We start from the raw sequence: 23,644 nt of genomic DNA on the forward strand, positions 1-23,644 counted from the left end.
TGGCAAGTGAAAAGGACTTTACTAAAAAGATGGTTGCCTAGAGCAATTAGGACCGAGCGGCTGAGAACTGCTTTTGTTCGGCTTTAAAAGAATCAAATTTCCAACGTACGTAGCTTATTCTAACAGTATATTATACAGTTTATTATTACATGCAGCCATATAATGTAAATACAAACAAGGGAGGAAAAGAAGGCTAGGTGTTGTTTAACAATAACCTAAATCTTAAAAGTGTTTTTTTTCCCCCAGCACTGGGCAGCATGCTCCTCTGTTGCTTATACCCTGAAGTATATATACTGTTAAGTATAGCAACATCAGTAGCCCCCTGGGACAGCAGAAGCCGCTTTCCAGCTGGAGAAAGGAAAATCAAATTCTTGCCTACTAGATTTACCACAATAATTCCCCATGGTTAACATAACTGCTTATTAGGCTCATCAATTTTTTTTTTTAAATGGTAATAAGTCACCACTAAGGTGGCTGCAGCTGAAAGAAAATTAGGTGTTTCATTTTCTCTTGGGATTTGTCAGTGGGTAGTCAGAGCCCTTTATCAAACCCCATCATTTCCTGTCACGTTGTTTAGCCTCTTCGAGAAAAACGCTCCCAAAGCTCAGTAAAACGGGACTGTAAAAGCACAGGGACTGCTCGGGGCTGAGCTATGACACAACACCTATAACCCTTCCTGCGGGTTATATATACTTTTATATATATAAAAAATAAAAAGTGGATTTTAGGACGAGTCATCTGAGGAATGTCTTATTTACATGAGAGAAAGTTCATCAGCCGTTTTAACGGCTCTGCGCTAGGAGAGCGGATTTTAGCCACCCAACGTTGAAAGGTCGGCTCCAGGGAAGCTGCTTCCCGCCGGGGCCCGCGAGGAGCCGGCTATGGCGGCCGCAGCCTCCTCCCCTTCCGCCGCGAGAGGGGCCGAGGCGGGCGGAGACGCGGCTCTTCCCACAGGCGAGCGGGCCCGCGGGGGGGAAACAGCGGCCCGGAAGGGCGCTAACGGCCGGCGGCGCCATAACGGCTGCGGCGGCGCGCACGTGACGCCCGCGCGCGGCGGGACCCCGCCCCTCTCCCCTCCCCGCGCGCGCTCCCCGCAGGGCGGAGGGCGAAGGCGGCCGCTGGCCCAGCCCCCCTCGCGCCACGTCACGGCGGCGTGACGGGCGGCGCGGCGCCGCCAATGGGGGCCGCCGTCGGCGCCGTGACGCGCGGCGCCGCGAGCCAACGGGTGCGCGCGGGAGGCGGGGCGGGCGGCGGCGGAGGAGGAGGAGCTGCGCCCGGGGCGGCGGCGGCGGCGGCAGCGAGTGCGAGGCGACGCCATCGCGGCCCCGGCGGGCGTGGAAGACGTGGTGGTGGCGGCGGCGCGTGCGGGCCGCGGGCGCTGAGCGAGTTGGGGGGCAGCGCCGGTGCCGTCTGCCGCCGCTGCTGCCGCCGCCGCTGCTGCCGCTGCTGCTCCTGCTGCCGCCGCCGCCATTTTGTGAGAGTGCCTCGAGCGGGCGCCATGTTTGTAAGGAAGAAATAGGGCAGCCATCTCCGGCCACCAGCACTTCCCTTCCCCCGTGTGTGTGTCCTCTCGTTCTCCTCCTGTGCCCCGGGCCTGCTCCTCCGAGCCGCCGCCGCTGCTGCCTCCTCCTCCTCCTCCTGCTGCCCGCGCGGGGCGGCCGGGCTCACCCTGTGCAGCCTCGCCCTGCACTGAGTGCCCGTTAAGTGTCTCACTAAGTAACCGTGAGTGAAACCTTCATCATCTCTCCTCACTGAGGGACCCGACCCTCCTCCTCACCGAGCCGCCCCCAAGCGCGGCTGTGCGCGCCGCCGCCGCCGCCGCCACCTCCTCCTCCTCCCTCCGCACCACGGGCAGCGGCAGTGTCCTGCCTTCCTCCACCTCCCTCCTCCTCACCACACCACAGCCAGCACAATGGCCTTTGAAAGCCTGTTCTCCAAACCCCCAAACCCAGTTCTTGACCCAAACATGCCCGACTCTGACAGGCAACATGCAGGGGACGAAAGGTCGAGTAACATTCTTCTCTCTCTCCGCTTCTCATAATGGTGATACTAGTGGGGTGATGATGATGCTGATAATGATGATGATGATGATGATGATGTGTGTTAATGTGCCTAGGGGGTTAACGATGTTGGTAGCGTTTTGTGGGGGCAGGTCACTTTCAGGCTGGAGGAACGGGATGAAGACTGGGGTGGGGGGGAATGCAAAATATGGGGGGGGGGATCACTGAACTAGAAGTGCATTGTTAGTAGGTTTTTTTTTTTCCTTTTTTGAATGCATGCATTTTACATCTTCATTTACTTATTCTGGCGGGGTTTGGGGGGGTCAATTTCTTTCCATAAAATGCACTTTCCAGCGGGTGTCTGTTGAATGTCACCATTGTTCTTTTTCTCCCTTGCCCTGGTGCTGCTAGTCAGGTAGGAAGGGGTGTTTTGCTTTGGGTTATTTTTTTTAGGGTTTTTTTGGTTTTGTTTTTGGTTTTTTTTTTTGTTTATAGAAGGAATCTCTCACTAGATCCATATTTAACCTCATTTTGTTGCCAGATTACACCTTACACGTTTAACTGGATCTTTTTTTTATGCAGATTAAGGTCTGACTGACGTTATCTTTGCCACCTCTCAATCCCCATGCGCAGAAAACCAGAGTCCTGTTCCTGGTGAAAGGACCTCTGTTCCTCCCTCCCTTTCTCTCCTGCAGCTGCTGGAAATTCAAATCCTTTCTTCAGGCAGCTCTGGCCTTTCTAACTCGTTCCAAAAATGTTATTCCAGGGTGACTGCTACCAGTCTTTCAGTGCACACATACTCGGAGCATTTGTAACATAAGTGCAAGAGTTAAAATGCTGTGTTTCGACAACTGGGTTTCAGTCTGTCCTCCCCACACATCTCCACGAACATGCTCAGTGCTTGTTTCAAAGGACTGAAAAACACCTAAGAGCTTCTGAGTGAATATCACAGTTCCCTCCTTGGAGTAAGAATCATAAATTCTGTGATATAAATTGTTCAAAAATCATACAGTGATTTAGTGACAGGTTCGGATAGATCCCAGAGCTCCTGATTCTTACTTCCACCTTCCTACTTTTAATTGTGAAGCAGTGTAAGTTCTGTCATAGATGTCAACAAAGAACCTGTGAAACAAGCAAAGTGTGAATAGATTGGAGTTGCTGAAGATACAACATTTCTACTGGTTATATCTTTGCAACAGTAGCGGCAGAAGTATTTTTAGAGTCCACACATTAATAAGTCTGGGGCTTTTTACTATAGACATTGTTTCAGCATTGAAATTACTTTGGGGTTTTTTGTGTTCTCTTTGAGGACAGGCCCAAGAAACCTTATCCACTTGCTCTATTGGAAGCATAGGTTTTCTAATTTAGAGTTACTCATATTATGTGGACAAGTAAAGTTCCTCTTATCAGCTGTGCTCCCTAGTATGCTTGTTATTACACTGATAAATTATGAAACAGAATAAATAAATACTAGTTAATAGTGTTAGGCACTTTTAATAATTGTACGTATACAAGCATTGCTTTATAATATCTTAATTTCAGAACAGTAAAAAACTAAACAAATATACTTTATAAATAATAATTTTTATAAACAAGAGTTTTATAAAACTTTCGTTCCCCTCTAACCTGAGAATTTTATAGCAAAGTGTATTTCTAATACATCTGGAGCGATATTAAAACAAAAGGGGGCAAAATATGTGCTGCCTTCATACTGTATTAGATATGCAAATTTAATCCTGTCAAAATGTAATTTTTTAACTTTCTGAAATTTACAGAGTTTTCTTTGTGAGTTGATAACTGGAAAGGCCTAAAAAAAAAAAAGCACACAGGTCTCTCTGTTCCACAGAAAACATGGTTGACTCACAAGGGGGAGGGGCAGGACAGCTTCCAACAGTTAACGTTTTTAAGTACTGACTTGCTCTTGTCAAGTCTCCTTTGTATTAGGTTGAAAAGGCTCGATAAAATAATTTAGGTCTGTTCTTCAGGAAATATGTGAATATCTGATATGCTCGTATTCTAAGTTTAATTGGAATTTTATTATAGTATTAAGTTGGTATTTTAAAATTAACATGTTTAGTTTGAACACGTTGTATCTTGCGTTCATTTTTTTCCTGCGTTGGTAACTCAGTAAGACTAGTTTACTATAAATACAACCCATAATAGGTGCAAGTCCCTGAAATCACTCAACAGATCAGATCAATTGGTGCTGTATAAATTAATAACATTTCTGTTAACATTTAGCAGTTCTGTTTTTGAACCGATCTGTAGAATTAAAAAGAAGTTGGTTGGTTAGTGTAGTGTTTTGAGCAGTAGAATATACAAAAAGTTAGGATATTTAAGATGGAAGCAGTGCTTTAATACAAAGTCTTTGTTTGCTTGGTTTATAGATGGGGCATCTGATTACAGGAGGAAGTTTTTTTCATTCTTTAAATATTTTGAGTTAACTCACTGTGGGGACGTTCTCTTTGAAGAAGTATTTGCAACTTTCTGTATACACAGATAACATGTCTTTTTAAAGTTCTGACCTAAGGCTGGGTTTTATTAAGGATCGCTTTTTATTTAGCTCATTTTTAAAGGAAAAGAAGTCAGAGGCAGGGTGCAAGCAGACCCAAGTACATCAAATAAATACTGTAGACAAAAATAAAACCCTATTGGACTACACACACAAGTCTCCTATTTGCCATCAGCAGGGTAAGAGTATGTTAAAGAGAGGAGTGCAATATTAAGGAAGGAACCTTTATATATAAACTGGTGTATGAGCAGAGATTATTCCACTGTTCCTGAGATCAGCAAGGTCTGATTAGTTGCAATAGTTTGTGGTTGCTGTTATCTTTTGTAGGGTTGGAAACCTAATATTTCTCTTAAACTCTCTTTTATAAACATTGTCTTGTTGCATCATGTTATAGATGAATGTACTGGTTTATATCCCTGCATGCCTAAAATAAGAACTAAATGCTTATTGCAAACTGAAAGAATTCAGCCATCATGCAGACTCTGATTTTCTGACTAATACTGAACTATGAAAGGCATGAGGAGGACTTGTGTGCTCCAGTTGGTTCTGCATTTGAAGTGCCAGGTACTTGAGAACTCTTCTGTGAGTTGCAGCTCCTTTTTTTTTTTTTTTTTTTTTTTTTTAAGCTTCACATTGGTACTGGTGCTTTCTGTTGGCTGTCTCTCTATATCTGTCATATAATATCCAGACTTGGAAACTTCTTACATCATTAACTGCTGTAAAAATAGCAGTGACCTAATGAAAGCTCTGAACGTTCAGATGTTAACTGTCGCAGATTATGAAGGTGCAAGTAGTGCTTCTGTCGATAGTATGGTCTTATGAGTTGCATTGGAAGTCTTAAGTATCAGGGTTCTTCTTATATGTTATGGTACGGTAAAGTAGACTACATTAGACATAGTTCTCAATGGACACCTGAATGTCCTGTGCAAAGTTTCTGTAGAAAATTGCACTGATTTTTTCAGAGAGTATTTGTAAATGTCACTTCAAAATTGGGCTTGTTGGTTGCATTTCTGATTCCTTTTTTCCCCAGAGCCATACTAATCATTGTACAATTTTTCATTATATATTGGATGTAAGATACTTTTAAATTTTTTTGATTGAATTGTGGTAGTCACTTTCTTATTCAAGACAAACTGACAGAGTTTCAAAAAGCTTAGCTGAAGTGGTCGATTACCTAAGTCTGCCTGCTTCTAATCATGGTACTGCTCTTCCAGAGCCTCTCCTTCACTAGCTGTGCCCCGCGTGGAGCCAGATGAGCCAGGTGGCTAGAGACTTGCCCCAGTCACCACTTCCTATCTATTTTCTTTCCCAAGACTCCTCCTCCACCTACCTTAGGAATTACCTGCTCCCTTTCAGTGTGCCAGTTCTCCACTCAGGTCCTTGGCAAACGTGATTTTAAACTCTGCCGATACAACAGGTTTATCTGGTTTACCATAGTTGAGCTCTGCTTGGTTAAATTACAGAGTCAGTGGGAAGTAAAGGGAAAAATGTTAGTGGCTGGCTGTAAATAAGGTGGATAGCAGTGAATTTGCACCTGTATTGTATATGTTATTTATACTTTTTCTCCATTGTTGCTTAGTCAACATTATTTTGCAAGCTTCTGCGTCCATATCTTATCTCGATCCTCATGGCTCCTCAGCTCCATGGCTCCTCTGAAGCACCAGAGCGTTGTAGATCAGGGAAGCGCAAACAGCTAAAAATCTCTTACTATCTGTATTTGCTGCTGTCCCGCCTGACTGCTCTCCCAGTCGTCCTTGCCATAAGCTTCCATCCATCTTCAGTTAAACTTAGCAGTCTGAATGCTCTACCTTATGGTTTAATGCCCTCTGCCTACATCTGCCCACAGTTTGATTTGAAAATGACTACTTAGGGCTATTTTAGAAAACTTTTACTAGTAGTTAATCACGAAATAACACAGTCATGTTAAGCTGAAGTTGTTTGTGGTCACGGAATGCAGTCTTGTAGCAATTTATTGTTTTTGAACACAAGTTCAAAAAATGCCTTGACGCTAAGATAATACAAAATGCGGAGGGAACCACTCCCACATACATCCTATGGGAAAACAAGGCTTACTTACCATACAGTGAACACTGTAGGAGTTGCAAAAATGCAGCTGACCTACACAGCAATTACTCCCCATCTTCATGAGGAGGAGCTGGTGATCTGTGTCAATTTCCGTAACTACTTCTACAGCAATAAAACACAGCAACTGGAGAGAGTTGGGTGCTAGAGTGAGAAAGTGGGCTTTCTAACTTTCTCTGGTTTTAACAGCTCATTGGTCTCCTGTACCACCACAAGAAACCGTTTTTGGCATATCTTACTGCTGTCTTTTTCACTTTCTTCCTCCATAATACTGAGACGCAGAATCCAGCTGGAGCCAGCCTAGGGATAAAAACAGATTAAAACCCAAGCAGTCTGGACTGTAACTTTTCATGATATGATTTCCTTGCCTGGCTGTAGATTAGAAGAACTTTAAATTGATAGGGTGCTCAAAAGTAATGGCCAGCTGAAAATTCTGCCTTAAGTAACCTGCATAACATTGTGCAAGAAGTCAATGCCAATTCTCTACGTGCCAGTTGGTTGTCTTAACTGCAGGAACATCTACTTTTTGTAATTCTTTTCCTTATTACTTCAGAAGTTCTGTAATGTAGCAGGTTGCTAGGACAAACTCTTCGACGTGTGTTTGTCACTGGTTTGCGGCGATTAACCTGCAGGAGTAGCCTTGCCATAGAGGCAGCTAAGCTGAGTCCATGGCCATGGATAATTCACCAAGGCTAAAACAGCTCAATCTGTGACAGTTGCTTTTGCCCTATGGGACTTTATTTTGTTTCAGGATGTGCCAGAAGCGATCTTGTGAGAGCTCTGTGATTCTTCCTTTTCTATAGAAGAGTATATGTGATGATACTTGCCATCTTTCTGGCAGAAATATTTAGGTAGATGCTTTCTGGATGTAGGTTGGAGGATGCGAGTGAGCAATTAAAACTTATAGAATTACTGATTACTAGTAGAGATTTTCTTTTTCTTGGCCAAAGGATATTTTTTACTGGAGCAAGCAATTCACTATAGTATAGGCAATTATAGGCAATATCAGTGTGAGAGCATACTCCATGTGAGAGGTTGGTACAGAAACACTTCAGGAAGTTTGACCAAGGTGCCTTTGTCTGTTCTGTAGCGCATGAGTGCTTTGCCAGTACTACATCATCTTGTTCAGTGGTGCTAAAAAGTCTAATACTTTTTCGTGTTAGCAATTGCAGATCCCCTCTTTAGTATCAAGCATTAGATTTCACATAAGAGAGGGGAGTTAATATTTCTGTTTCGTACACTACTTGTTACTCATGGATGCAAACATTCTTAGGACTTACCCCCACTGGAAGATTTGCAGATATTGGTGTAGTACTCTAATTGAAACGCTGTAATGGTATTTGCCATTCCAAAACTGGCTTATGGTGAGCTTTAAAGAGCTCTTAGCCCATCCTGAAAGCGTGTCTGTATGTGAAGTTACAACAATATAGTAATACCTCACTGTCTTGACAGACAATCCCTGTGGATTGAAATGTTTATTTCTGCAAAGTTTTCATAACTTTAGAAGCAAGTCATTATTAAGATACCCATTTCAAGAATCGGTTGAAGTTGGTTGAGGTGGATTTGAATTTTACCCTTGAGTTCTGCTTTGACCTCAAATTCAGCTTAAAAAGTGGAGAGCTAATTTTATATTCTGGGGAAACTTTAGAGCTCTAAGATCCTATTTTAGACATGGAATTTTTATGTCATCAAATTGCAGCTGAGTTACTATTATCTTCGTGGTTTTATAAAAAATAAAATCTTACCAGTGAGAATGTTGTAGGTTCATTGCATGGTAGTGAACAGGACAGAATGTAATTATGAGAAGTGCTAGAAGTATGAGTTCACTGGATCGTGAGTACTACGTAGCATCATGTTTTTCTAGATGTGTGGGGTGTGGAAAATATGTGCAGGAGGATTGTATGAAGGAGTAGTATGAGAAGAGCTAGTATAAAGAGACTGAGGGAGAAATTAGGTTTGGAATACTAAAAAAACCATTCCCAAAGGAAATTAAGGAGGAGAAATATCCAGGAGGGAATAAGGCCTTTTCGCTGAAGGAATATTGACCAGTGTCAAAAACACTCCATCAGCCTGTACTCTCCCTACTCTGTTTTATGTCCTTATTGCAGATATTCAGAGGTCAGCAGAACAGGTGTACAATGATGTTAACTTCCTTGCGATAATGGACCTCTTAATACCAATTGGAACATGACTGTCTTGCTATAGAATTGATTTATATAGATTAATTTCATGTTCTGTTGATGACCAAAAGCTGGGGAAATTTCCTTCTCTTTTTTTAAGGCTATTCTGCTGTTCTGTCAGCTCAGGCAAGGAAAATGAAATGAACTTGCAGCAGAGCTTGCTTTAATATCCATGTTTGTCACAGTGGTGTAATAAAAGTTCACAACAAATTTTTAGTTTTTATAAAGAACAGTTTGCAATGCCTGAACGTTCATTTGAAATGCCAATTCAGTTTAGATTTCAGTTAGATTAAGAAATGTTGCTGGTAACATACCTGTAAATCAAGGACTGTAACATATTTTGTTGTGTGTATGAGAAGATTAATTTTTTAGGCATCCCTGAAGTTTCATGATTTCTTATCTCATTTAGAACTAATCAGTGGGAGAGGGGAACTTTCCGCAATACACTTGCCTTTGGAAGACCTTTTTTGGACAGTAAATTCTGTTTTCACCCGAAGTTAGTAGCTTCTTAAGAAAAACTTCATTACTTAATGTGTTAAGAGTTCTGGTCGTGTACTTCAAAAGGACTGAGCAAAATTGTTGTTGTGAAACTTACAGTCTTTGTTATCATGTCCTTTCTCTACAGCAAGTTTCTGTGTGCAAGTAGTAAAAGGGAGGGATTTGCGGCATTTTATTTTTTGTGTAGAACATATACATCTATCTTGGTAATGTTTTTGGAAACTCTTATATACTCTCCTAAGGTTTACTCTAACAAATAAAGTCAAGGGCATCCTGTTATAAAACAAAATATGATTATCTTTAAATGAGACGTTTCCTCCGCTGTGAGTCAAACCTACTAAAATGGACTAACAGAAAACATTTGATAATAGAGGTTCACATTTTAGTGTTATGATTTCCTTCATGTCAGTTTTAAAACATATGAAAGTATCTTCTCAAGTGACGACAGTAGCCTGTGATATATTTGCAAGGATGCTAAATACTTCTGTAGGAAGGTGGGGAAAATAGTCCCACAGAGAAACTTTTTTCGTTTCTCTCACAATATTTCAAACCTGCAATCTTCAGTGTACTGAGAAAACGCACATAGTTTTTGTATCTTGGACTTTAGGAGCTTTAGTTATAAACCATCTTTGAACACTAAGAATGCTATTTTTAAGCTGAGTTCGAATGCTATGAATTAAAATGTGGACACTAGAGTATTAATGAGTTACTTCATGTTTGGGTCCATATTTTCTGTACCCAAATATTTGTATAACTGATATTTCAGTGACTTTAGTAGACTAATTCTCATTGGAAAATAATTCAGCTTCCGTTCCTTTCTAATCCATTTTTGGAGATGCACTAGGAGTATACTTTGGACAATAGAAATGCCTTATGGTTGTGTTTTCATATATCTTGCCCCTTTTGTCAAAGCTCTGAGTCGAAGTTGGAGACTGAGAAAGAGGGCGTGACCATCAGAAATTTTAGTTCCTTCTCCTGCATTTGGAGATGAATGAGAAATTTTTTTTTTGCACCTAGTCCTTGTACAGCGACTCATAGAAAAGGATTCTTGTCAGCGCTACAGCCTTTTATTTAGTTAGATTTTGTTTAGTTTAGGGAATCTGGATGACGTTGCTTAATTTTGCATCTCTTAAAATCAAGATTGCCTTCCCTCCCATGGGTTATGAGGAAATAATAGTAGTATTTGACAGCTTGTTGTAAGCATTAAAGTTCTTCTGGCCTCTTTATCCTTTATGAAGAAATGCCAATTGGTCAGGCTGCAGTATCCAAGTTCCTTTCAAGTAACTTAAACTGGGTATTTAGTGAAGGCACTTTTGTTTCTCTTGCAAAAGGACTTAGAATGCACTAGGCTGGAGTGAAAGCTGTTTGTGTGGCCTGCTGTAGGGCTGCCACATGAAGGCCAATTCACGCTATATCAAAATGTTGTCCTAGATTAGATGCCAGATGTTGTAAAGTAGTACTGTGATGTATATTTAGCTAGGGTGTCATCAACAGATAATACAGGGGGGATTAGTTATGCTTACTAGGGACCCCAGAATGGGGAACACGCGCTGGCCTTGAAAGGAGAAATGAAGGTTACTCACCTGTAACCAGAATTCTTCCGGATAGCCTCTGCACGTCGACGTGTCCCGGCCATACTTTCTTTTTCCATTGCATCTTAGTGTTGCAAAATTCTTCTTTATAGCATTGCCCAGGTATATATAGAGCTGAGAGAGGGTTGACAGAGGTGGTAAAAACAGTTGAACAGCCATCGCAATAGAAAGGGTTTAGTACTGCTCGCCGAGATCTCTGGTTACAGGTAAGTAGCCTCTTTTCGCTGTTTTATATGCCAGAAGTTCATATTGCAGGTCTGGAGCATAATAGGCCAGGGATTAGCTTCTGTTTCATCGTATCTGTTGATCTTACTGTGTGTTGTCAAGAAAGTAAGAATCTAGAACCTTAGTTTGTAGTTAATTTTGACCTTCTTCATTCCGTGTCAGATTTTTCTGTCTTAACCGATTGGAAGATTTTTGTGGTCATATAAGAGAGCATGTCTTTAATATGTCTATTTAAACTAGTATTGCTCTAAAGTTTCAAATTTGTTCCTTCTGAAGTTTGTTGGTGATTTTTTTTTTTTTTTTTTTTTTGCCCCCTGAGGAAGAGATCCCTTGTCAAAATAAGGATAATTTATGTTACCTTTTAGGATGATACAATTTTACTAGGGAAAAGCTGTAGTGTTTCCATGCCCTTAAAGTTGAATACCTTATTCCTCGTGTTGCTTAGTGGAAACTGATAAAGAGCAGAAGGGTTTGGCTTTTTCAGTTTCAGAAAGTATGTAGGGGCGTTATCGAACAACCTGGGAAGTTATCTGTTTGTAATGCACATCTGCATTGTCAAAACTTTGTACAAACTTGGCCATTTGGTTTAGTGCGATATGTGGGGAATCTGCTTAAGCTTGACGTTCTTATGGTGATAATCATTGCTCTTTCCCCACAGCTTCTGAATTCCCCTTCACCCTGACATTTTTTCCCTTGGCAATCGAAAGGGAAGTTTGTCAAATAAAGAGGCAGAAGAGGTATTAGACTTAGTTCAACCTTCACAAATCCAAGTGATGAATCTAAGAAAAAAAGCACATGGGCAGAAGTTAAAAATTTGCCGTTGTTTGTTCCTTCAACACAGAGGCTATCTCCTGAGGTTCGCATTGCGTAAGCAGCACATCATAAACTGCTCTCTCCCGGTGTTTGGGCATTATTTCGGTAAAAAATGCTTTGTGCTATGTTGTTTTGTGGGGCAAGGTGGGTGAATGTAAAATAAATCTGTAGAAAGAAAGAGGGCAAAATGATTGCTCATTACTGTTCTAGATCAAGAAGATTTTGTTTTTATGTGTCAGATGTTTAGAGCCATAATAGAAGGATGCTAAGATGTTAAGCAAGGCCAGGACATTCTGTAAGCAAGCGCTATACTTCGCAAAACAGAAGTTCAGATAATCTCTTATTAAATCAGTGTTGTCACTGTAGATATTTGCCAAAGGGAAAACAACATAAGACTCGGACCCGTTTCCTAGAAAATCATCTGCTAGCTATGTTTTTTCCAGACCACATCTGTTTGTTGACTTTTTATTACTCATAGTGGAAAAGGAGATGGTCTTAGTTCAGGTCACCGAAAGCCCTTTTCAAAGTTACATGTTATAGCCAAGGCTGTGGAGTATATTTAGGAAGTGAGCTTTTAAACAGGGTAAGTTCTATACTCACTTTCTAGTTGACAGCTCCAGTTTGGATTTTAAATGGAAAAAAAGCCCATAAAATTGAAGGTAGTTTCTGCCTTATCACTCCCTTCAAACTTTCTTTGAAGAATTCGATTACTTGCTAGAAATGATACATTTTTGACCATTGTCTTTTCAGACCCTTCTTTGTCACATAAAGCGGCAAAGCATCTTTGTGGGTTTTAGATGTACATATCTTGTCTTTTATGGTAACAGTGAGCTGCAAGGCGATGATAGAAAAGAGGTGTAGTGTTGCAAGTGCTGTATATATTATATAGGATCCCACCCATAGCTGAGAATTAAGGTTGAGGAGGCAGTCACTTGAAATTGGTTAGATTCCCATAGTTTTTCTCCAAGGCCTTTTTATTAATTTGAATGTTGTGAGTTTGGGGTTTTTTTTTTTTTTTTCATTTTTGGCTTGCTAGTGATGCACAAACATATCTTTCTTTTCACGTTGTTGTTGTTAAAGAGTAGTTCTAAGAAGTTCCAGGAGATCTGAGATGACTAAATACAGCAGTCATTCATTTTCCCCCTTTCTTTTCCCAGGCAAATCCACTTCCTCCTGTTTTGGGGGAAAAAAACCAAACCAAACCGAAACAAAAACCTGGGTTGCTTCTGTCTTAACAACTAGTTTCTTACTGTGGAGGCTCAGGTCTTTAGCTTCCTGTTGAGCTCTTCCATCCTTGGAGATGATCAGAGTTTGACTAGGCTTTGCCCTGTGCAACCTGATTGAGCTTTGAAACTGGATTGAATTTTGAAGTTGGCCCTGCCTTGAGCAGGGGGTTGGATAGAAGCCTCATTAAGCATAAAAGATTCTGAGCCTGTTCATTTTAATGTTTTAAATTTCTATTGCTGTAATATGCTTCAAGAGGCAAGGGAGAGTCATATATTTTGCCCCAGAGGAAAAAAATGTATTCTGGCTCCCCTCATTTACAAATGCCTGAAAATATTAACAAAACCTGACAAAACTCTGGACAGAAATTAAGTTCATAAAACTTCAGCTGAGAGAGTAATGTTCTCAAACTTAACTGCTTATTACAAGAGGTTGATACATTCTGTTAGAATATCCTTTGTTGTATTTATTACCTAGCATTAGCATTGGTTAGGATCTTGAACTTTTCACGCTTCTGTAAAATAATCTGTATGGGGTAGTATCCTCAGGAGTTAATAATTATCTTAAACTGCTGGTTTTTGCTATAGTTCAGAAACTTAGGTGAACATAAAACTATGCCCTGTCACGTTCAAGCCCTTGAAAGCTCAAATTCAGTAGCCTTATTCCCTTTTTAAATAATTTTCAGTCCGTATCAGTAAAAATATGAGATAAAAAGAGGAAAGGCAACATATGAGTTCACAAGAATTATAATTTGCCTCTTGTTAATGACAAGCTCAAAACCTTTTACTACAGAGTAAGTTAATTCAGTATAGGATAGACTTGCATTTAATATTAAGATCAGTACTGTTATATTTTTTGCTTATTGTTCTGAAACACTAACGGTACTAATCCCTATATAGTGACATCTTAGTTTAACAGGCATTCTCCAGTAGGGCTTGTGGTCAGGGGAAAATATCCCTGAATAGTATTTTCATTTGATAAATCTTAGCAAAGTATCATACCCTTAGTCACTCACTTCCTCAGTCTGTTGTCTGAGGGGAAGATGTTCTTTAATTTTGTTTATCCTACGCATTACCTTTATATTGCCAGCATAAGGCTTTTTTCATGCACATACATCTGCTGGTCTGGACACTACACCTGGATTAGACCTTCCTATTTCTCCACGGTCTAAGACAATACAGTATTATCATCCCATGCTGAGTGCAGCTGCTGGACGAATGAAGCGCTCCGTTCCGACCTTGCTTTTTTTCCATCCCCATCTGAGAGCAGTCCTAGATTCTTTGCTCTCAACAACACCTATTGATTGAGAATTTTATTTCTCGGAGATTGCTGGCCCTCCAAATCATATGTTTTCAGTAATCGGAACCTGTTGATCTTCCTTTTAGAGCAGCCTGAAGATCCTGTATGCTGAATCTTCATTCCTTCTGGTTCCCATTGCTCAGAATGTGTCACAGGGACCTATCCCAGCCTGCCTTTTTTAGCACGCCTTAAACTGGCTTTCCTGAACAATGCAGCAGAGCGGTCTAACCCATACCGCCAGCCTGCCTGTGCCAACAGACAGACCAAATAGCTGGAATTCACAGGAAAAGGTAAGCCTGAGTTTCTGTCTTTCCAGCTTTCTCTCCATGCGCACCAGAGCAAACTGAGCCTCTCCTTCTTTTACTCAGCCAGCAATTCTCCACAAAGTGGAAAGCAGGAAGTGGCATGGTTGATCCTGGTGTCAGTGAGCCACTGCAGATGGAAGATTTTGTCTTCCTTTGAAGGATAAGTGCCCAGACGTGACACAGATTCTGATAGCTTCTTTGTCGTAGTCTGCAGTGCAGCACAGGTAGAAATTCAGTGACCCCTGTTTCTTCTCGTGTCTTCCAATCTCCCACAATTTCCTTATTCATATTGGCCAAAGATGCCATTCCTTCCTCTGCCAAGGTTATTCTAGACTAATTCATTGGTAAGTAGCTGTGAAAATTAGAGAGTTTTTCCTAGTTCTGTAAACCTTTTAAGTCTTGTTGTAGTGATACACCTTGAGAATTTCAGTCAGGTTTCTTTCTGGCTCTTTTCCTGGAGGACTGTTGCCATCTTTCTCTTGCAGTCTGTTAAACGCTTCAAGTTTCTGTGACGTTACATCAGGAATTGGAAAGTGGTTAAGGTCCAAACCTGACCGAAAAACCAGATGCCGGTTCCATTTCTGAAGGACAGGCCTCTGAAGATTTCAGATTTTTGCTTAGAAGAGGGAAATCCTTTAGATACTGTATCATAGTGAGTGTCTTAATACTCTACTTTTAATCTTCAGTCTTACAAAAGACATATAAATGAGAACTAGAATTCCAATGATATAGTTGAGCTTCAGCAGTACGCCCGCTCTGTCCTCTCAAGCCTAGTGTCTTCTCTTTGGTCTTGATTCTCATGTTTCAAAAGGTTTGAATGCTGACCAGAAGGATCAGGTGTTCAGAATGTCTGACAAAAATGCTCACATTGTTAAGCTTTTCAAAATTTTGGTTGTGTTTTTGTTTCACAGAAGTTGTTACAAATTTAAACATTCCGTAATGTTGCTACAAAAATAATTTTTCTTGAGAGAACAAATTACTCTTGGTGATGTTTTGGGTACAAGTAAAATGATCATAATGGAAACATAATTTTTGTCTCCTTCATTGCAACTGATTTTCAGAAAAAAGCTACCCTAAAATCGTTCCAGTCCAGGCCACCTGCTTTCCCTGTGAAGCTTTTTAATCAGTGCAACAGAACAATTGGATGTTGATGAGCTTAAGAAGCTCATCTGAAATGTCTTTTCCTTAGCTTAAAAATAGTTAGCTTTCTGACGTTAGGATGGAGGAAAGCCTAAACTGCTACTTTTGCTCCAGCAACCGGAAATGTAAATTGCGCTGTAAGGAAATTGATATACGGAAGCTGCATCAATGTGTTAAAGAAAGTAGGATAGGTTTTAAACACCCTGCACAGCGCATATTTGGTGTAATTACCACAGCTACCAAAGAGCTAAGAAATATTTCTGTAATGTGCTGTGAAGTCATTTGCAGCTCTTTACCTGGAATTTTTTCGTGAAAGCGGATCATCTGCCAGTTCAACCAATATCTCTAATTGAAGGAGGATTCAAAAAGGAAAATGTTCTATGCTTGAGTCAAGACAGGATTTCATGCTATTATTTCAGCATATTTCTCCTATTTGTTTTCCCATCTGGTTCTATCATCATTGATTTAATTTCAAGTCAAGGAGAAATTTTTTGTTATTGCTATATCTCTTCTAATGGAGTCTTATTATTTCTGTTCTAGTGTTACCCAGATTGAAGAAGGTCAAATGAAAATATAATAGCATTTACATCACGTTATGTGAAATAGCTGCAGCTGAAAGCTGGGCCAACAACAATTCACAATTTTTTTTAAAAGCAAAAGCACTGTGGGTCACCCTTGGAAGAATTTCTGTTGCATTCAGGATCAACTTAAGGAATATTCATGTTCTGGATTCAGACAGTCCCGACTTAAATATTTCTTTTTCAGTGATGTGCCTATATGTTTTATATATACAAAGTACCACTGTTTTTTTTACTAGCAGGTGTAAAGTTATCTTAAACTGATATTATTCCAATGCTACCGAGAATATCTTTGGATCCCTTCTTCATTTCATTCCTACTGCTGTATTATTTCACACCAGGAACAACTGCTGAACAAAAATGTCTTGTTTAAGTTGTGATCTATGAATCTCTCAGTATCCTTCCGTACAGCAACTGCAGAGCTATGCCAGAGAAATGAGCAGGCAGATTTCGTAAATCCTGTTAGCCAGTTACCCCAGGCAGACTGCAGGTGAAATAGGGGTTCAGTTTAGTTGTCTTTTGGTTTGTATGCCAAATCATTTTTTCGTCTTCATTGAGATGTGCTTGCGAGCAAGAGCAACGAGACCTGTACCTGTGTTAATGACAGCAATCATAGGCACATAAAGTGAATGTCATCTCTTTTTGGTGACAAGTTTATTCAGATATTGACTTCTTTAAGTTCTCTTTATTTTGAGAAGGCTGATCACCTTTAATTGTGTGAATGCCATGGGGCTTGCTAAGGTACAGCTTTCATAAGCTTGCTAGTCTCTTGTATCTAATATCTTCTACTAATTTGTCACTTCTCCCCTCTCTGAGTCTAACTATCAACAGCTTTGGCTCTTTTGCTTTGAATTAATTTTGCATTAAAATATCAGTGTTTTTTTTTTTTCCTGAAAAAAATTTCTAAAAGGTTAGAGAACTGTGCATCTGTCTGAACTTAATTATCTTTCACTGTTGGTTACAGATAAACTGGTCCTTACTAAACATTAAACCTCAGTACGAAATCTTCCATCCTCTGTTTGCAAAGTTGTTAACTTAAGAATTCTTGTGTTTTTTCATGGCTGTTATACAAGACAGACCCCCGTGTGGAAGCGTACTTCATGATTTTTTTTTTTTTTTTAAATCTAGTAATTCATACCTACTATATGGCAGCAAGTTAGTCAGTACTCAAAGCAGTAAAGAAATAATGAAAGATTTTGAAAGCCTCTAATACCCCGTTTCTTGATTGTTTGAAATATCTAGAAGGATGCCAAAAATAGTTCAATGTGAATCTTTGAGTTCACTTGATTTCCCTGTCTCCCACCCCTTCGCCATTCTCAGGGGCATCGGAGTATATTCTGCAAGGAACTCAATGGAGTTGTCAGCTGTGCAAAAACTAAACTAAAACTTTATTCACAGACGTTGCTGAGAGTCACAGTCCTGCTGTTGTGTACAATCCGGATGCTTGCTGATGAAGACACTGAGTCTTCCAGACTGACCCTATGCAAGAAATACTATAATTTGAGTATTTTTCCCATTAAAGGGAAGATTCTTCTGCCTTATGTTTTCTTCTTCCTCATTAAAGCTGTGTTTTACTTTGTGCCATTTTTATCGAGTAGTGTCCAGACCAACAGGTGTTTGCGTTATGAATAACAAATTGTTTCCCAAACAATTTCCATTAATTTGAGGGTTTCCTGAGTAGCTCAGCATTTTGTAAGTAATTTAGTTGATGGTAAATATCCTGTACTGTTTGTATAAAAGTCAAACTAACTTTTTACGGCCATTTCGTTTGAAGAATGAGGAACAGTACTGTCGAATCAGAACATAAGGCAGTGACTATGCTGTATGTGTTGGTGGTGGGGAGAAGGAGGGACCCAACAGCAGGAAAGAATAGTATGTGCAACTTGAGAATAGTTTTAGGACCACCAAGTAGTCCTCCACAATGAAAAATACAGGTTTAAAAAACTGATTTACTTTCATCTATTATTTTCACTGTTTTAAGTGTTGTTTTCGCTGTTGGTGTTGTCTTGTGGATGGTGCTGCTGATAGCGCCCTTTTCAAGATTTCTGATGCTCATTTACTAGTAAATGAGGATTCTGACTTTTATCAGTTTTCAGTGATTCAAAAAGAAACCTTTTATTTCATAGTTTGATCTTTCATATCGTTTTTTAGTTATCGATAGGCTTACCTCCTTGCTGCCCCCGTCTGGCAATTTTTCTGTTAAATATCTGGTGAATCTGGTACTTTTACACAGTGGTGGTTTCAGACTCCGTAGGACTAACGGCATTTTCAGGCACTCTCCATGTAAAAGCGTAGGACTGAGTTTCTGTAAGGTTCTGTGATGCTCACAAAGGCTGAATTCCTGAAGTAGTGGAAAGTAGTGTAAAAATAGTTATACAATTGGCTCTGTATAAGTTTGAAAGTAGTGCATTCTTCAACAACCAAAACCCAGCAAATACCAAATAGTAGAATGTCTGAAATAGGGATTAGAAGTAAGATACTTGGTGTTTTGTTGGAAACGTTACTTTCATGGCAGAATGTTTTTAGGGTTATTATTGTTTTGGTCAGTAGACAGAATGTTATTTAGAGGCTTATATAATCATGGAAACTTTTTTCTGTGCTGAGGGAGATGAGCACAAACTTTTCTGCTATTTACTCTACAAGCTCTTAGAAGTGTTACCTTTGTGTTAATATTGTATTCTGAATTGTCCTTTCAAGTCACTCCAACTTTTAAAGCCTTTTCAGCCAGTTAACGTTCATATTCAGAAGTTACGTTCATATGCACATTGCTCCATTTGCAGTAGTTATTGAGGAACTATTTCCACTTTGTGATGTATGAAGCAGTCCCCCACAGAATTCAGGGTTGTGAGTTTTAAAAAGGAAAAAACTGGGCACCTTCAGAAAGAACAGCATTGTCAAATGTCTGTCCTCTGTGAGTTTTTAGAGTCCTGCAAATAAAGTACAAATGTTAATAGTCCTTTTCTGTCAACTACTGCTAGTAATTTTTTCGTTTTTAAAGAATGAACTTAACCTACAACTTAATTCTGCTTTTTGGAATCACTCATGATATTATTCATTATCCCCTAGATTTTATGTAGCTTTTTCTCTTCCAGTTCAATTTCAGATTTCCAGCAAGCATAATAACAAAGTGCATATTACATGTTGGTTATACCTAATTAACGTATCAGTTGTGTGTATTGTCATGGCAAAGCAAGGGTGCATTAAAATGTACTAACTGGAAATACCAAGCAGTAGCAGAGGTTGCCAATAGAGCCCAAGTTTATTTAGATCACTGTAAGGGTCACTGTTTAACCTAAGCCGAACAAGGATAAAGTTAATGCAGCCAAAAGGTACTGTGTTACAGATAAAACAGTAAAAGGGATGATATTAGTTGCTGTTCATCCTGCTTTACCTAGGACTGTTAAATCTAGCCTCTTTTCAGAGCTGGTGATTTTAAACAGGAGAATGCTGCAAGGCTTATTTCTGAAGCAGTCTCTTTTTCTTGCTCACGTTAACAAGAGTTTTGCAGTTATTACTGCTGCAGATCCATCTTTACTTCCAGGACCTGGCGCGTAGAAGAAAACGTGTTCACTATACTATGCAGTGTTTTCCCCCCAGTTCCCAACTGCTTATTTTCATTATTCTACTCGTAAACGTACAGTTTGCAGACAGCTTTACTTGTCTTTAGTTTTGACCGCATCTCTTCTGCAAATGAAACAACATAACAGCATTGGTTATTCCTTGACTCCGTTAAAAGTGTGACTCCGGGTTTTGTAGACAAAACAAAATTATGGGTTTCTTGAGTAAGTGAAAGCATTAAATGAAAATATTTCTAGAAATGGTTAAACCAGTTCTTCTGTGTGAAACACATTTAAGGGCATCTCTGTGCTATATATTTGAAGCTGTGTTTGTAATTAGATTAGAGAAAACTGTAAGAACACATGGCCTTTATTCCCCAGAAGTAAAAAAACAGAAACAAAGCATAATTCTAAAGCTATTTTTGATAATGCAGTACAATTCAGGGCCGTTTAATGACTTGTATGCAGTTTTTCTTTAAAGGAAAATCCTGAAATTCAGGTAGTTTGGGGGTGTTATATGTGTTAAAATGTATACACAAATGTATAAAAATGTAACTTGAGGAAAGAAATATTGGATGTTTCTGTTTTTACTATGCTGTTGGACAGATGAGATGGATAAATATTATGTACTTTTTTATTTTTCCTCCTACAGAGAAGATGGAGAGCTAGAAGATGGTGAAATAGATGATGCAGGATTTGAAGATGTTAAAGAACATGGTACAAAAGGTGAAGATAAACAGAAAAATGAAAAAGGACATAGAAAATCACGGAAGAAACGCAAAAAAGAAAAGGAAAAGAAAAAGTCAAAAAGGAGAAGACGGGATAAGCATAAGGTTAGGAAATGCAAACCAAAATATTGGAGGTGCTTTTTGGAATTCAGGTTTCCAGGTTTATATTTTCTTATCCAGGAAATGAGACAAGAAGCCTAAGAAATGGTTTTAGCACCACTTAGGCAGTCTTTGGACACTGAGTACTATTTTTGAGAGTCGTATCTTATCAAGGCATTTCAATACTAAAGTACTTGGCTAAATAGACTTTTGATACACAAAAGTGCATATTCGCTCCTTTCAGTGACAACTTGTGTAGGGTAAGAGATAGTAAATCATTAAGTCATCCAGCCGTAGCATATTATAAATGATAGTTTAGAAGCTTGTTAGCTTTTAGATGCATTTTCATAACTTTGTTTCCATCTGTTTGTATTTAAAAGAAAAAAGGTCACATTGTGGGTATAATTATGTTATTTGTGATATGCATCTTTATTGGATGCCCATTTTCTTCAGTGTTTTTTTAAAAAACAGTCTACAAAATACTGACCTTTTCGAGCATTTCACACTTTGCCGTTGTCAGTCCTTGTGGTAGTTCTGACATACAAGGCCAAAGCGTTAAACCATTTGTTAAATTGTTTAAACCTTAAACAGCGGCATAACTTAATGGCACTAGCCAGTAGCAACAGTAATGGTAGCTGAACCATTAAGGGTGAGAAAATTTTAGAATAGGAAGCATTCGTATTCTAAAAATTACTGTTTTCACTTGTGCTGCTAATTATCGTATTCATGGAAAGAAAAGAATTCATATCATTTAAGTGAACTCTTCAAGAAACGTGTCATTAAGATAATGTGTATAATTATGTTTTAATTGAGTTTAGAAAATGCAAGAGATTCACAATTTTTTTTACCAAGAAAATTAAACTTAATTGCCATTTTCTAAAAATCATGGAACCGTACTATTCTGATATAGTTTTGAGAAAGGGCCCAAAGAGTTAGAATTTATTTGTTTGCAACTGGTTTGCTTTCTAATTTTTTGCAAAACAGTGTATCTAAATAGAACACTAATATGATTGTAATGCAAGAAAAAATAACAGGGACTCGGGGAGAAAGGCTTAATGTGAGAAAATAGTTTTGAAATATTTTTAGAAAAGGGTTGGACTAGATGGCGTTCTTGATGTTATCTCGTCTACAGTAGCATGCTCATATTTTCCAGTACTAGTGGTTCCCTGCAAATTACAGTTATAAAACTGTTTCATTAACAGAATAAATTAACTCCAGGAGTTTACATGTATTTGTTTTTGGAGATGCAAGATTTTTTGGAACTAAATCAAAACATGTTCCAAAATACTAGAAAAAATAAGGTATATACACTTTGCCATTAGTTGCTGTTGTATTATTCTGTGTTTGGGTTTAATGGACTTAAATTGTTCAAAGAACTATTTTTTCGAATTGTTTATTAAGGAGGTTGCAGTAGTATGCCAAAATAACTGAAAATAAGTATTTTGAAGAAGTAGTGTGCCCATAGCCTGAAGTAGTGGTGCGTACTTTGTACAGAGAATAGCTAGGAGCTATGAGAACAGCAAGCAGCAGCAAAGGAATTGTAGGGGATTGAAAACCTGATATTTCTGGAGGTCCTTGTCTTCTGGAGGCCCAAATGTCTTTTGGGAGGCTGCTTTGTAGCAGCAAGTGGTTTCCTCAGCAGTCTAAATAAGGTATAGACCTTTCCCCTGCCCAGCAAAAAAAGATCTGTTCCATGGTCATATGCAAGTTTCTAGCCATCTCCCAGATTTGTTAGCCTTTCAGCAGCATCCTTGCTATGTTGAGAAGCAATAGGACTCAGAGGGACCCATAGGAAGCTGTTACAGCCCAGAGCAAGCACATGCAGGGATAGCCCTCAACATTTACCGTCATAAAGCCTCATTGGCTCACATCTTTGAGAGTGATCAAAGAAGGCACTTTCTTTGGCTTCCCTTAGAAGCGGAGGTTTGTGGGAGTTAAGAAAATATCTTCATCTTGTGGGCTAATGCTTCCTTTAAGTTCATATGGAGTAGAGCAGTTACATAGTGCATTGCTTAACAGCATTTGAGAGAGAGATTTTCTTTTTTTCAGCATAACTCCCCTTCCAGTGATGACAGTTCAGACTACAGCCATGACTCTGATATTGAACGTACAGAAAGACCACATAAAAAGAGTAGTAGTTCATACAGAGATTATGATTCTTCATTCACTCAGGTAATACTTTTAAAATTGATTTCTCTAGCCTTTATTTAGTTGCAATTTAAAAATGTAAATCTAGATAATGCTGTTTGTGAAGGCTGCCTTGATCACTGTGCCCATTCTCATTCAGATTTCAGAAAATGCATGCAGTTCTCATCTCCTTTGGGTAGATGTCCAAATGTGGCATGAATGTCAGTGGTATAAATAAGTGAGATGCTATATTTTCTCTATCAGGTAGCAGCTGAGCTGGTGTTTTTATTGCCTATACTGGATTTAGGCTGTACTGGGAGGAAACAGCTCTCAGAAAGCCACCTTTAAAAATCTAGGGTTGATTCTCCTTTCTAGCAGCTTAATTTGTCCTGCCTTTTCTCAGTTCATGCTGTTAAGTAGCCCGCATGAGACCACTGGGCAAAATTGAATGCTACTCTCTAAAGGTGAGAGAGAGTAACTAGAGGCAAGAGAGAGTAGCTAGAGGCGTTACGAAATTTCATTACTTCAGAGGGGAGGAGACTTTCCTTTTAGAGTCAAACCGTTCCAGAAACCTTGAAGCCAGCCTAACCTATTAGACAGCGAAGATCCTGTCTGCAGAAACCAGAGAAGGGACAGTGCGGGCTTAGCAGTGGCCATAACAACTATATCATTCTGACTGGTAGAG

At 39.5% G+C, this 23,644-nt stretch overlaps 1 protein-coding gene across 3 annotated transcripts in view; it reads left to right on the forward strand.

Annotated features, from left to right (window-relative positions):
* The first annotated feature begins 1,249 nt into the window (after positions 1–1,249).
* ZC3H6 (zinc finger CCCH-type containing 6) overlaps positions 1,250–23,644 on the forward strand; it is a 40,395-nt gene continuing 18,000 nt past the window's right edge. For 2 of the 3 annotated variants that reach the window (XM_009686838.2, XM_009686839.2), the window contains exons 1-3: positions 1,250–2,004; positions 20,658–20,838; positions 22,882–23,004. In XM_009686838.2, the coding sequence (XP_009685133.1) occupies positions 1,913–2,004; positions 20,658–20,838; positions 22,882–23,004 (396 nt within the window). In that variant the 5' untranslated portion in view covers positions 1,250–1,912. Of the gene's footprint in view, positions 2,005–12,933; positions 14,716–20,657; positions 20,839–22,881; positions 23,005–23,644 lie in introns of those variants that run through there. The other variant, XM_068940459.1, reaches the window with a different exon arrangement.

Source organism: Struthio camelus, chromosome 3, assembly GCF_040807025.1.
Source record: "Struthio camelus isolate bStrCam1 chromosome 3, bStrCam1.hap1, whole genome shotgun sequence".
In the NCBI taxonomy this organism is placed as follows: domain Eukaryota; kingdom Metazoa; phylum Chordata; class Aves; order Struthioniformes; family Struthionidae; genus Struthio; species Struthio camelus.